The sequence below is a fragment of the Seriola dumerili genome, unplaced genomic scaffold (assembly GCF_002260705.1).
Source record: "Seriola dumerili isolate Sdu_G_001 unplaced genomic scaffold, Sdu_1.0 BDQW01000052.1, whole genome shotgun sequence".
Classification (NCBI taxonomy): Eukaryota; Metazoa; Chordata; class Actinopteri; order Carangiformes; family Carangidae; genus Seriola; species Seriola dumerili.
Genome location: NW_019174307.1, coordinates 15,402,594 through 15,417,296, shown reverse-complemented (window position 1 = coordinate 15,417,296; position 14,703 = coordinate 15,402,594). Strand labels below are relative to the sequence as shown.

The 14,703-nt window shown below is 40.4% G+C and overlaps 2 protein-coding genes across 3 annotated transcripts; one reads left to right on the top strand and one right to left on the bottom strand.

Annotated features, from left to right (window-relative positions):
* Positions 1 to 206: 206 nt before the first annotated feature.
* Positions 207 to 7,377, bottom strand: mfsd9 (major facilitator superfamily domain containing 9). 2 transcript variants are annotated; one of them, XM_022740848.1, is made up of 6 exons: positions 7,347 to 7,377; positions 3,936 to 4,023; positions 3,218 to 3,261; positions 2,067 to 2,196; positions 1,747 to 1,956; positions 207 to 1,660 (listed from the first exon to the last, which is right to left on the bottom strand). In XM_022740848.1, the coding sequence occupies exons 2-6, from the start codon at positions 4,003 to 4,005 to the stop codon at positions 795 to 797; spliced, it is 1,320 nt and encodes a 439-aa protein (XP_022596569.1). In that variant the 5' UTR covers positions 4,006 to 4,023; positions 7,347 to 7,377; the 3' UTR covers positions 207 to 794. The 2 variants fall into 2 exon arrangements, with proteins under 2 accessions (XP_022596569.1, XP_022596568.1); XM_022740847.1 differs by lacking the exon at positions 7,347 to 7,377 and adding an exon at positions 5,312 to 5,425.
* Positions 7,378 to 7,614: 237 nt separating this feature from the next.
* tmem182 (transmembrane protein 182) lies at positions 7,615 to 13,763 on the top strand. The gene is made up of 5 exons (XM_022740841.1): positions 7,615 to 7,993; positions 9,516 to 9,639; positions 11,020 to 11,118; positions 11,206 to 11,343; positions 12,213 to 13,763. The coding sequence occupies exons 1-5, from the start codon at positions 7,835 to 7,837 to the stop codon at positions 12,437 to 12,439; spliced, it is 747 nt and encodes a 248-aa protein (XP_022596562.1). The 5' UTR covers positions 7,615 to 7,834; the 3' UTR covers positions 12,440 to 13,763.
* The last annotated feature ends 940 nt before the right edge of the window (positions 13,764 to 14,703 follow it).

Below are 14,703 nucleotides of genomic sequence, written 5' to 3'. Positions count from 1 at the left end.
TCACTTGAAACTTAACTTAAAAAAAACAAAACAACAAATCACTTCTTTAAATGTCCATTTAAGCATACCCTAAGATAAATTAACACATCTCAAATCTGACAAAACTGTAAAATTCAAGTGTCAAAAACTAGAGCAAAAGTTCGCTCATATACCACCATAGGAACCATTTCTGATGCAGTGTGTTTAAAAAAAAAACAAAAAAAAACAAAAAAAAAACATCTGGTACTGAGGTAAAAATGTGTAGACCAACTTGGCTACCCCAAAGTAGAACAATGTTGTGTTCAGGCAGTCCAGTTTCCCCAGAGGTTCATCTTATTTATGAATGTCTGAAGTATCACTGCCTGCACCTTCCTCTTCCGCAGTGGGTGCACTTGAGGGCATTTTGGACAATGTAGTGGTTACAGGGTTATATTAAAAATCAAAGTGTACCTTGTTTCCAATCAAGCTGTCACAAGTAATATGTGCCAGTACATGCCCCACATGTTTGTCTGATCATGCTTCAGCACAGGGGGGGAAGCTGATTAAACGTTTCAGCCCTGACTTCACTCTCAGTGCTGCTCTTGAATTTTGAATCCTTTCTCCCAAAGAAGGGCCGGAGTGCTGGTGGTGAAGAGCCACTTTGACCCACAAATGTATTGGTAAAGGGCATCTTGTCAAGAAACAAGCTCGAGTGAGACACATTGCTCCCACTGTGAGTCCTTCACCGGCGGCCACCTACAAAATAAGAGCACTTCTCTGAGTGGTGGATGTACATTATTTATCATAATTTTAAATTAATTGAGTTGCTCTGAGTTTCAGAGTTTTTTGTCTGTTTTTGTCATTCCTCTCCCGTCCCATTTGGGGATCCTGATGAGTAGTAAACCCACAGCTGCTAGAGCCAGGACCACTCCCAGACTAGGGGGACCGCAAGGGCTGAACTCCTGAGCCAGACCGGAAAGAAGAGGAGCCAGGACGCGACCTACAGCTGTAACGGACTGTCCGGCACCGATCAGAGTCCCGCTGGCCTGGACCCCTCCCCTCTGCAGTTCTAGGTCTGTGATACATGTCCGTCCAATGGTGGTGGAAATGGCAAAGAAGGTGGAGGTGAGAAGCACCTGCCAGACGCTGGGCGCAGCAGCGTAGAGGAAAATAAGTGAACAGGTGAGCACTGTGGAGTGCAGCAGCAGAGCAGGCATGTTATTCTTATAGAGCTGCGTGACTGGCCCCACCAGGAACCCAGCCAGGGCCCCTAAGGTGCTGCTGTAGCTGATCAGATAACCTGTCACCTTTGGTTTAAGTGAGAAACGCTCCTCCATGGCCAGAGAGAAGTTACTGTAGTAAAGCATGATTGCTATGGCCATCAAAAGACGCACCAGAAAGAGGTCCCACATGTCGGAAGAAGCCACCATGTGGATCTTGGAGCCCACTGACGACAGCTGTCTCCAGGCAGGCTGGAGCAGAGGCACCTCCCTCCACCTGAGATCACCTGGAAGCTTCCCTGGAGCTCTGGAGCCCGGTTCAGCGTCTGCTGCCAGCAATACGTGGTTTTTATTTGTATGAGAACCATTCTGTACAGACGTACTACAGTGGTTGTCATGACAGCGTTTACTAGTGTTGTTGCTGGAGTTAGTATCATTGCGGTGAACTAGTGTCTCGCTCCACGGTAGCATCCACACCAGTCCTGGAATGATAAACGCAACACGTTAGATAAATATTTCAATATGTTAATATTGAAATATGTCATATTTCTCTCCATTTTCAACCCACCTGCATTAATGAGGAAGATGGCTGCACAAGTAAAGGAGGAGGTATAAAAGCCTCCTTCATGCTCTGTGAGGTAGCCACCCACCACAGGGCCCAAGATGAAGCCAACACTAGAGGCGGCATTAAAGTGTCCCATCACCAGAGGGCGCTCTGACTCAGACACCAGGTCAGACAGCAGGGCTCTGCAGATTGACAGGGAGTGCTTGAACAGCCCTGAGACAGAGAACACATGGGGAATAAGTATCCAACTCATTTCCTGATTTTTAAATTTTTTTTATTGGCTTTAAGGCTGCCACATACTTTTGGACAGCGGTCCAACTCACCCACAGGTATCCGTGCGAGGACAAACAAAGCGATGCTAGTGGACATCCCCAGCAGGCCGTAGCCTAGCGCACTCAGCAGCAGACAGGTCAGCAGAGAGTACCTCCGTCCCACCACGTCACTCCAGCTGCCCTGCCAATTTAAACACACAGGAAATGAAACACAACCACAAACAGAAATTTAACCCAAGTTTTCATTCTCTAGAAGTCTCTGTGAAACATCATCAAACATCCCTACAAACGAGACAAATCAATAAAAGTAGAAGCCTGGCCGTTGATGCAAGAAATACAAAATCGTTTTTATGAGTCTGACTTTGGGTAAATCCGTGTGAAAGATCAGGTGACTAAAACCAGAAATCCAAAAAAAAAAAAAACGTGCATTTCCTTTTAACCAAGCAGCTCAGGCTGTTACACAAGTCTTTTTTAGATTCTTGCCCTCTCTCTCTCTTCAACACACACACACACACACACACACACACACACACCCTGATGAAATAATGAAATTAGGACCAATTGAGTTTGCTGTGTTCTGGATGTAGCCGGGTGGGATTATCATAGAGACCCAGCTGTTCACGTATCCCTACGTTTATCAGGATTCAACCGGTCTGCTCACGGGAATCAACAGATGACTCCTTATCTGTTTAATTTGTCGCATGACCCCTGAAAATTAAACCAATTGCAGGAGCTGTGCGCGGCAGACGAGAGACGTGGAAAGCTGAGAATCTTATGTCAGATGCCAATGCTCATCACGGACTACTTTTGAGTAATTTCTTAACAGTTTGTATACAGTTTGAATCATTAAGGCTTTGATATTTCATCACGCCATCCTTACTGTTAAGTCTGCCCAATGCTCAGAGATGTCAAAGAGTGAATCATTTATTTCTGTGTGAGAAGAGTGATATTTGTGGATCTGCAGCTAACTGGGAGTAGCTTGTGTGTGTGAATATGCAAAGACTGCATGTATTGTATGACCACAATCAACTTAAAACAGCCAGTGTTTATTGTTCTCATGAAATACCAGAGATGACATGGAATGCAACCATTTTGGCCACTAACTGTGAGCACGCCTTGTCGAGCAGCAGAGGCTGAATAGAGGGTTAGAGACAGAGACGGAGCTCGAGGATTTTTCAGAGAGAAGCCAAGTCAATACTTACAACTATTGTGCTTGAGAAGAGCTGTAAGATCCCATATGTAGATCCTGCAACAGTTTGTTTGCAAAGTGCATTTGTTTTAATTCATATGTGTAATATACTGTAAATCACAGAGCAGACATCACGTGCTTAAAGTGACTATGCTACTTCAATCTTTTTACAGTACAAACGCTGATATACCGTTAAGACTTAACTGTCAAATCTGAACATGATCCAAAAAATAATCATAATCATTGCTTATTACACACATACACAAAGTATACAATACGTGGTGGTATACGTATGGGGGAGAGCTCGAGAAAAACACGTCCAAACAGACAAAAACACAAGCAAATTAAGAAAACCCAACAACAATCTTCATACAGACAGAACTCAGTTCTGTTTTGTTCTGCACAACTTGCAGTGTTTCTATATTTGCTTGGGGTTTTTGTATTTGGTTGGTTAATTGATTCATGACTTTTTATATTTACTGATGGAAAAATTAAGACCGTGTGTGATGCTTTGTTATTGCAAAAGTTTTGTTAGCAATTATGTGTTTTCATGACATCCCCTTAAAAAATGATGGTTATTTGCATCTCTATCTGTCTTAACTCTGGCCAGTACATAATTATTTAGTTATAAGACTAATTATACATCAATTATGATATCGCTCTCAGGACCCCGCATCTGCCATTATGTAGGCTATGTTAATTAATTACTCTATGTAATGGACACACCTTACCTACTATACCAGCCACAGTGGGACTGGCTCCTAGAGCTTTCACGTGATGGCTCAGCAGCGGGATGATCATGCTCACCCCAAACAAATCCTAAAGAAAGCAAAGAGGTGAAGGAGAGAAGAATGAGGAGCCGGACTGAGACACAGAGTCACAGAGAGTCGGCTGATAGTTGCAGAAGCCACAGAAGAGTCACTGCTCATCCTGTTTATCTACATTGCTGAGATCAGAGAAGCTCTTGCCAAACTCTTGATTGAAGTCACACAGCAATTCATACAGTGTTCCACCACTACCCATTATACTAATTGTTTAACTTTCAGTAGCATTACTGTCCCAGCAATGTCTGTCCTCTCCATGTGCCAAAAATCTGACCTTGTGAGTCACCTTTAATTAGATGCTGATTAAGCCAGCTATGCAGGCTGAAATGTAAAGTTAATTCTCTGGAAAATGACTGCAAATCATCTCTGGAAAAGAGCACGAATATTGGGATTCTCACTGTCTTCAGAAATATGCAGAATTGCTTTTAGTTTAAATGTGACAGCTTTTATATGAGGTTCAAGCAAGTCGTTAAATTCAAGTCAGCACCAGTCATCTTTGCAACACATTTTACTGACAGTGATGCTTTGAAGAGGCGACCCTCAACACTCAGAGGTGTCAAAACAACCTGCCATGATCTGTAACGTCTTCCTTATCTAGTAGCTACACACCTGATCAATTGACATATTCCAAAATACGCATTAATATTTTTGATGTACCTGCAGATAGTCTGACAGTCTGAGTCAGTAATCCTCTATTCGAGTCCATACTGCCCTTATACTTGATATGTACATGTCCTATTGTCAACATCTTACTAATATCCAGTGAAAATTTTATGACCGCCAAACAATTTTAGAATATAGCAGCTCTGCAGGAGATAAATCTGACACCTTTTAAGTCACACATGTACAGAATTTACAAACATACTTGAAGGTTTAGCATCTCTTTGCAGGTGAGTATGACAGGTATTACTGCTCAATGTGTATGTTTTAGGATTAAACAATGGAAATTTAGACCTTTTACAAACTATGAAAATGTTTAGAAGATTACCTTAAAATCATTTTAAAGACCCTGAGGAAGAATTGTGCCTATTACTTGCATATTTTAAAACTTGTTCTCAGGTTTATTTAATTCTATTCATTTAGTATATTAATTTGACTCCTACTTTAGCTACATTTTTTCAATTTTAATGCAAACACCTTGTAATTATGGTGTAAACATGACGCACACCCAAGCAGTTGTGAAATGTTTTTTTTTTTTTTTTTTACAACATACCTTTGAGTTCTGAAAGCATGACTTCAAGACACCTCACAGGTCATTCACATCGCTTAAACGAGCTACTCACCATGAAGCCCACCACATAGATACACTGAATAATCCTCGTCCGTCCTCTTGGTTTCTGAAATAAAGTGCTACATTTCTGGTTGTTCATCCTCCCGCTGTGACGGCACTGGCTGCAGCCAAAGCGGAAGAGCTCATCCGCTTTCACCGTGAATGATCCAAACAGAAAAATGTCTCCGTCCCGGCGAGGGTCTCACAGGCAGGGGGCGGCCGTGCAGACGAACTGCCAGGTTCTGACCGTCTGCACTGATACGGCAGGTGTTGGTAGTGGCGGATATTAAAAGCAGACGCTAATACAACGCGCGGCGATAATACTCGCTGTACGAGATATTGTTGTGTTGTATTCTCGTGTTATCTGGCCTGACTCCCCCGCGGCTGCTCAGACAGATGGTTTCGTCCTCTGACGTCACAGATCTGAATTGAGGAAATTCCTATTCATAAACAAGCACAGATTTTTTTTCCTTCATTTCGTTTTTATATTTTTGTATGAATGTATTTATATACAAAATATGTTATCAGCACTTATTCACCTTTACCTGACACTGTTGACTATTAATAACAATGGTTGAATAAAAAAATCCAAATTAAAACAAACAAGAAAGCAAAAACATCAGGCTAATTTTTGAAACTTGAGAGTATGACAGACTAATCACTGCCATGACAAAGGTCAAAGATCTAAACAAATAAATGCACAATAAACGTTTAATCACACCATCCATGCTTCTTTTTGACTTGCTTCCATTAACCAAGTAATTACTATTTATAGCAACATTTTACATATTGAGTTTAGATAGACTATTAATAACAAGTTCCCATGATGTATTTTTTTTTTTTAATTTTCTATTGGCTTTTAGTTGTGTGGAGCAGCTGAGACAGGTTTCTCTGTCACCACCTGCTGGGCAAACTGGGGAATCCAAAACATTTCAAACAGCACACCAAAGACTTTAAGGAGATTTATTTATTTGATTAATTTTTTTTAAAAAAGAAAGATTTTTCGGTTATTGAATTTTATGTGATCAAACGGCCTATTTGCTGTTGAAACCAAAAAACAAACAAACAAACAAAAAACCATTTAAATGAAACATCAGTAAAGATTCTAAACATATAAGCAGCTGCAACTACATCCAGTTCATGGTATGAGATTGTTAACGTTGCTCACTTGCCTCCAAAATCCATCAAAATGTAACTGAAAGTGATATTTGATAAAGTGCTGATCTGAATTTTTTATCTTTTATCACACACACACACTCACCCACACACACACACACACACACACACACACACACACACACACACATGCCCTACAGAGGAGTGGATGTGGGTGGAGAGCTTCTGGCTGAGGGGGGCCTGGGTCACATCAGTGTGTAAATTAGTTGGTGTCTACATAAAGGTTCACTGCTAAATGTTCCCCTTAGATGCTAATAAACCAGTGGTTCCTCCTGACTCTCACTGACTAGCAATAACCACAAAACAAGTTTTTAATCCTGAACCCAAAATAAGATCCAGGTCACTACTGTTTCCACATTTAAGAGAAAGCTTCAACCTTTTCTGTTTCTCAGCCTTTTGTTATATTCACTTAATGTCCATTCTTTATTTTGGGATCATTTAATAATATTGATCAGTGTGCTTATGCTAATGTTAAGCACCTTGAATTGTCATTGTATATGAAAAGTGCTGTGCAAATAAAATTGACTTGACTCAATGGCTTTTTTGATCAGGACCACAGAAACATTAAGAACAATAGGGACCTTTTGCACTGACATGGTTATTCAGATACAGTAAGTACGTTTTTTGTGATCTGTATCAAAAACATACTAAATACTAAATTCTCAGTATTGTTTTGTTTTGTGAACTTTTTGAGACACTGTCACGTTGTCTTTGTTGTGTCTGATACAACCAGAACTCCTGTGAAAGGGTGCATTTATGGTAATTTACATCACCCCCATTTACAGGAAATGATACTGGTGTGTGTGTCCGTTTCTGTGTATGTTGTCTCGGTGGGCCAGAAGCTTTAGGCAGGGTGTTGTAGGGTACTTTACCTCTCTTCTGTCCTTTCGGTCTCACCCTGCCTTGACATTCCCGTGCAGACACTGGGTGTCCAGTTGCCACCGGTTATTTCTGCGATGATCCCCTCCCTTCACACTCTCCAACTGCTCCACACACTCAGCCCACAGTGGAGTGAAGCAGCCGCCTTCAGTCAGACCCCAAAAATAGCTCAGGGGGTTGTGGGGCTGGGCGGTGGGGGCTGGCTGCAGACCCCAGTGGAGGGTCCAAAGGAGTCATGTGCACAACCTTGTCCTCCCATAACACAGACAGAGAGGACAGGACAGGAGAGGAGTCAAGATCCATTAACCCAACATAAACCAGCTGTACAGAGTAAAAAGCCATCTCACTCAGTGGATGTACTACAGTGCAAGAGGAGTGACTGTTTCTGCCTCTGCTTGTCACATGCACTTACTGTAGTTGGAGGGGAAAGTCAGATCGAGTGTGGGCATCCAGTAGCTGAGCGGCTGGTCAATCCTGGACCATGAAGCTAAGTGTGGCGTTGTTTTTTGCCGGGCTCTTTGGGGCTTTGGCAGCTGTGTTCATCCTCCTCTCTTTTGGAACTGATTACTGGCTGCTGGCCTCAGAGAGCTGCCGCGCAAATCCTGACGGATCTGTTGGCCCTGGTGGTGTGACTATAGAGGTGGGTGTTGGACTTCAAACAGCAGCAGCTCAAGGAGGCTCAGAATATAGTTACATATCATTTGCTACACTTAATATTAGTTATCATGTGCTGTTAGGTTGAAAAATGTTAATATTTGTAACTGCTGGAACTGAAGTGAGGTCAGCTGTTGTTGCTGTAGGCCAGGGACAAAATACACCAAGTAACTCCATTGTTTTATTTTGGTATTTGAGCTTTAAATGGTCCGTTTTCAAGTTTCACTCACACCCTCATGATTAAATACTTTGCAGGTCTAATGGTTGACGCTTAAACTAGAATCATGCTTCTTCTATTTCGGAAACTATGATCAGTTGCTCCAGTCATTCTCTCAGTAGATAAATTGCAGGGCAGAGAGGCATCCCTGCAGGACCTCGTCGTGTAATCAGACACTGTTTAATGTAGCATGTGTGCAGCTATGCAGTGATTGAGACATCGCTTGTACCATGTGCCCCTATGATAGAAATACAAATACCAGTAGTCCCAGTGGTATGGCACTGTATTAAATATCACTGACTAGAACATACTTAGCTTTACATAGTACGCGCTGATACTGGTATCATGAAATGATATCAGCACAATAAAACCAAACTGGTACTGGGTGTATACACTACATAGTCATGCAATGTGATCTCAATCCAATCAATTATAAAGTATTATTTTTTAGAGCATGTGCAGGATCTATTAAGAATACAGTTGTTTTCATTCTTTGGACAGTTCTGTAGGATTGTTTGCATCCTAAAGCACTTGCTCTCAACTTGTTGCTTGTGTCCCTTGAAAACTACACTCCAATTGCAGTGTATGACCCTTCATCACAAATTGTTTTCTTTTATGCATTTTTTGAGTTCCACTAAGCTAAAACCACTTAATATTTCACATGAAAAAAGATGAAATATTAGAGAATATTATGTTGTTATTTCTGGGGTAACTCTTGACCCCCAGGAGACACTGACCCAGATAGGAATCCTCTCTATATGAATTTTAAAACAAACTAACACTACAATTGTTCAACAAGGTCTTGAAATGCTGATTTCAAAATAAAACCCACCTTGATTGGATTAACCTTGATTTTACAAACTTTATGACTTAAAGAACTTATACACACCCCCTGTTATAATTTCTCTGAGAGGTGTTTTTAATGGTTGATGTAACAGGCAATTTAGGTTGTGTTTTTTGCTGATGTGCAAAAATAGTGACCACCAATGATGAGTGTTTCCTGAATGGGAACATCCTCGACCCGCGCCTAAATCAAACCTGAATGGGGTCAGAGGTGCTTGCTCAGCTCAACCCTTGACCTTGCTTAGCAGCTGCTCTGTCCCACTGTGGCAATACACTGTACACCTGCCTCTTGAGACTGCTCACGCAGACTTTAATTGCCTCAACAGACCAACACATGGAATGCATCCCCGACTATGTTTACGCTGTGTAAACCCTGTAGTGCAGCCTTTGTGTACCCCATTTATATTTGGTAACAAGTCATTATTCCGTCTTTTCCTCTCCTTTCCAGAGTGGAGATGTGGTGGTGCATGAGGACAGTCATGATATTACTCTGTACCACGAGGGGTTTTTCTGGAGATGTTCCTTTGGAGCCAACATGGATGATAGCAACTTGCTGTGGAAGCTCTGGTTCAGTAAGTGAGACACGGGATGTTCCAGTAGTCGATGCTTGTGCTGTATTGACATTAGCTTTATTAGTTTATTTTCTCATTGTTTCCACAGATTTATATTTAAAAATGACAAGAATAATTTCAAATCAGCTGTTTTTTTCTTTGAAAAGTTTGCTTCTTGTCTTCAAACCTTATCAAAACCCAACATGAGACATGAGAATGAAAAGAATACTGAATATATAAATATTCTCTATCATATGGGCTATGCATGGGCAAATATATATTAACTTATTTGACATAAGGTCATTCACAGACAAAGAAATATAATATCCCATTGTTAGACCATCTTCTGAACTGTTATACAGTAACAGGAATTTGGGACATGGAAGCGTTACTGTCAACTATGATTACAGCATATGAAAATCCATCGTATTTCAGCACATTTTACAGGCGATATCTCTGAGACAGACGTAAATCATTTTCTGTAGCAGACTTCTGAAATATGTCATCAGTTCAAATCCTGTTTATAAGCAGTTCTCATAAAATTAGGAAAGTGTATGCAGTGTCTGGCTGATAGAACAAAGTTCAGTAGGTTTTTGAGCTGTCAGAGATACATCAGGGTTAAACTATAGCCCCAATTATTGAAACAATCCACTGAGACACAAATAAAAGGGAAGAGAGTTTTTTAAAGCTGATGATTGGTGAGTGCAGGAAACCGTTCTCCTCCAATGTCATGCTTCCACAGAGTCACATGACAGCGCCACGACTCCGCTGCAGAATAAATATCACTTTCTGATTTGCTGTTCATGAAAACTGCTTGATGACATAACAGTACAAACCTTCTCCTTTGACTTTTTAGAGGAAATGCCATGTGATGTTATTCTGGTCGTTTGTCAGATGATTGTGCGTCGTCTATTTTCTGATGGGGCCTTTGAATGGTGGTTCATTGTCAGAAAACAGCCTCCAGCACTGAGAAGACCTTGTGAGGGTCTGTGGAATTTCACATGGTGGAAGAAAAGAGTGAAGAGAGTTGGGAAGGAATATAAAAGCATAGATGAAAAAGTGCACAATAATCATATCTTTTTGTTTCTGCTTTGTCAAATTTAGCTATATGATGCAAAATAAAAAGGGATTGCAGTCAAAGTCTACATCTGAAAAAACAATTGAGTTACAAATTATGTGAAAATTTACAAAATAAATCAAAAATAATCTGTTTCTTTCTTAAAACAGCTGATGCATATATCTTTCTTCAGCGTAAAAGTGCAGGGGTGTTTCTGAATTGTTTGCCACATAATGATGTTGTATTTGTGTGTGATCTCCTCTAATTGCCAATTTGTGTTTGTTTCCTTGTAAAATTACATTTTTCATTTCTTGTCTGTGTTGATTTATTCTTTCTCTCTCCAGCAAATCAGCCACACTCAAAAGTGTGCATGCACGCCTACCTCTTCCCATTCCCTATATCTCATCAGACCCACAATGCCACAGAGTATGATTCTGCTATAAGTGAGTATCTCTTTGCACAAAGTGAAGTTGCATTCCTCTGCAATTTAACGGCTCTTTGTACAGCTGGCTAATATTCCTGTCATCCAGTCTACAGAGGCTTCTGGAGCATCTTTATGCTGATTGGTGTGGCGGCTGTGGTGCTTGGTGGGTTCGTCATCATCTGTGCTGCTCCATTCGCCAGCCACCGCCTCTACAAAGCAGGGGGCGGCCTCCTACTGGCATCTGGTGAGACTTTGAAATGGTTAAATCCAATCTGGTTTATGCTTCTTTACACCTCTACACAACTAAATTTTCAGAGGGAAATATGTTCTCCACTACATTTATTTGACAGCTCTATGATTTTACATTAAAAATATATTATAAGTCTATGAAATACAGTGCATTGCATTGTTAAAGATTAAGCCAGTGGTTCCAAACCTTTTTGGCTTGTGACCCCTGACCAAAAAAACTCACTGGGGCCCCTTGGCACATTTCAGATGTCAATGACTTGTTAGCAGTACCACAAAACAGACATTTCCCCTCTAAACTCCTCAGATGGTTTCACTCAAATGACTGTCCATGAGGCCCAAAGAGGTGAAACTGCTCAATATTTCACCAAGGAGCAAAACTTAGAGAATGGCCCAAAAAAAAGACTTGTTTTGTTTAATTTCCTATAATCATCTCATGATCCCTCAGATTTATCTTGTGACCCTTCAGAGATGGTGAGAGCCCTAGGTTGGGAACATTACTGGACTGAACTACTCTGACTGTATATCAAGTCGTAAAAACCAGCAACAGTCAAACTCTATTTACACATTGATGCATCAGTATTAACAATCTAATAATATCATATATTATAATACATCAGTCACAATTTTATGCAGAATGAGTCATTTTAATTTTGTAACTTTAAGTACATTAAGCTTGTAATGGTGTAATGTTACAGTGTTGTGTTTGTACTCTTACTCAAGTAAAGGTTCTAGATTTCCTCTCCCACCGTTGATCCCCTGTTGTGGATCTACTGGACTATATAAAAAGTATGTGAGTGAGTTTCAGTCATTACAGTCTCACTGCAATGACTCTGTCTCTGCTTGTGTCGCTCTTCTCTGCACCAGGTATTTTCCTGCTGTGTGTGGTGGTGATGTACGTACTGTGGGTGCAGGTGTTGGATGTGGTGGATGTTTACGTAAACCACCAGCGCTCAGCGGTGTGTGCAGACTTCCAGCTGTCCCTCAGCTACGGTCTGTCCTTCATGTTTGCCCCCATTGGCATCTTCTTCTGCCTTCTGGCAGGCCTTCTTTTCCTCCTCATCGGCCGAACCATCCAGATTCACTACCACTGATTTTAACCAGCAGCAGGTTAGAGGAACACCGGTGTTTTTTTTCTTTTCTTTTCTTCTTTTTTTTTTAACCATCAGGTCTTTGATATTTTGCATTATAAAAGCGAAGTCTAGATATTATGTGCAAGATTGTGGTTTAAATGATCTGACAGGCTTGGACACTTTGATCCAGGATAAAAAAATTGCAGCCATTGTTGAGCTCAGAAATGTCATCATGATCACTCCGCCCTGAGCCACGGTCAGCTGAGCTTCATTACAGCTCTGTGCTCTCTGTAGGTAGAAGATTATATAAGGATGTCAACAAACCTGCTCACATACAGTATAAATACCTGTGGTATATAACATTGTTGTTTAAACCTTGTGCAGTGTTGATGGTTAAGGGGCTTATGAGTGTATTTTTTTTTTTGTAAAATTACCAGAAATTGAATGTTGATGAGGAAAACTTTTGTTCATTGAAGCATTTTTTTTGTGCATAATGAAAAGCTGGTAGCATGATCATTTTTATATTCTGTATATACAGTCAGTGTTTTTGGAAAGAACACAGGCCCAGCAGCCTTGTCTGTATTCAGTTTAAAGGATAAGGCTGATGATGTCCTATACTTTTGCTGTTGTTAACAAATTCCATAAAAAGACCAAAACCAACTTTGCCTTAGTCTTTCAATATTTTCCAACTTCCCTTCTTTGTCTACAGCATTCACCTCCATGTTCATCCATTTAGACTGAAAATGTAAATCTTTAACAACAGATCACAAATACATGTATCTACTGATTAAGTCCCTGAACTCAAACAGGAGTAGAAGAGTACATTTGTTGGGGACTATTTTTAGCTGTGGAGTAAAACACATTTGGTGCTGTGGTGAGTGTTTATAACAGCAGAACAGCATATGTGCAAAAATCCAGCACGACTACGGGGCTCATGATCATCATGATAAAGGAACATGACACCAAAGGCAACAGCGTGGCTTACCCATATGTTTTTGATAGTTTTAATAGCGGAGCTCTAAGGCACACAGAGGAATAAACTGTATCAGGGTCTGGCTGCACAGACAATACTTAGAGTTGTCTTCTGATCGTTTAGTTTTGTCTTTTCATGAGAATTTTTTAACCCAAAGAAAAATATGGAATATCATCAGACTTATCCTGCAATATCATCTAATATTCACATTTCACTGAGTGTATCATGCTTAATATTTTCTGCTTTTTCTGCAGTATTGTTTAACTAATTCTGTACATATCCTGAAACTGTGCTGTCTTTTGGTCATATTGTTCTAGTTTGACCAGTTTATTGGTTCGGCACTTTTTTTTTTTTTATTTTTTTTTTAATGGTGCTTTTATGTAACTGTTTTATGTTCATGTTGTTACGGGTTTGTTGTTTTACTATTGGTCCATTTTCTCTGTGAGTTAAGTGTGTTGTGAGATTCTGACATAACATAATATCTGTCTAAATAAATTAAACATTTTTTCTGTGATCTGTTAGCAAATAGGTTAAGATGAGCTTTTGATGTCTAAAATAAATCATTTTCAAGCTCCCTTGAATACAGGGTTTTTGACAGATAGTGGTGGATGTATGGAGCTAAAATCAGCAGGCAAATTTCACAGACAAAACATTTTTGGTCAAAGTACCATCTTCATTACAACTAACAGACACATGGAGTAAATTTATTCTTTTACACCTTAAATGCTCTTTTTTGTGTGTGTGTGTGTGTGTGTGTGCACGTATGAGGGCACTTTTCTAAGAAATGGGATCAGAGTTCTGGACAAATACAAAAGATTGAAGCAAACTACCACAAGATGGCACTGTTGTCTCACTTGATTTACACATCAGCTCTCACCCTGAGAGGCAGAAATCCCATTTTGCTTATCTGGAGTCTGTGTGGAGTGTATGTGGTGTTATGCATTTAATCACAACTTCAGAGGTAGGATCTGTAGATGAAAGAATTCACACCTTGGCTGACAGACGGATGGTAATTTCACTCATGAATGGAGCATTTGATCAGGATCTGAATGGACTCCTGTGTCAATTCTCATGTGTCTGTATAAACTCTGTGCCTTTTGAGCTTTATAATATACTTATCATACATAAGGAAATGCATCTGCGGTTTGCCTTCGAATGCAGGAGAGAGTGACACAATGTAAGGCATTGATTACTTTGTGAGATTGACTTTGCCTTCACAGTAGACTCTTATGATGGAGATTCATGCTTCCAAATTTTTATTGCTGTCCAAGTGAGAGTGGCCACACCAGACTTCAGTTGAGCCATATGAGAA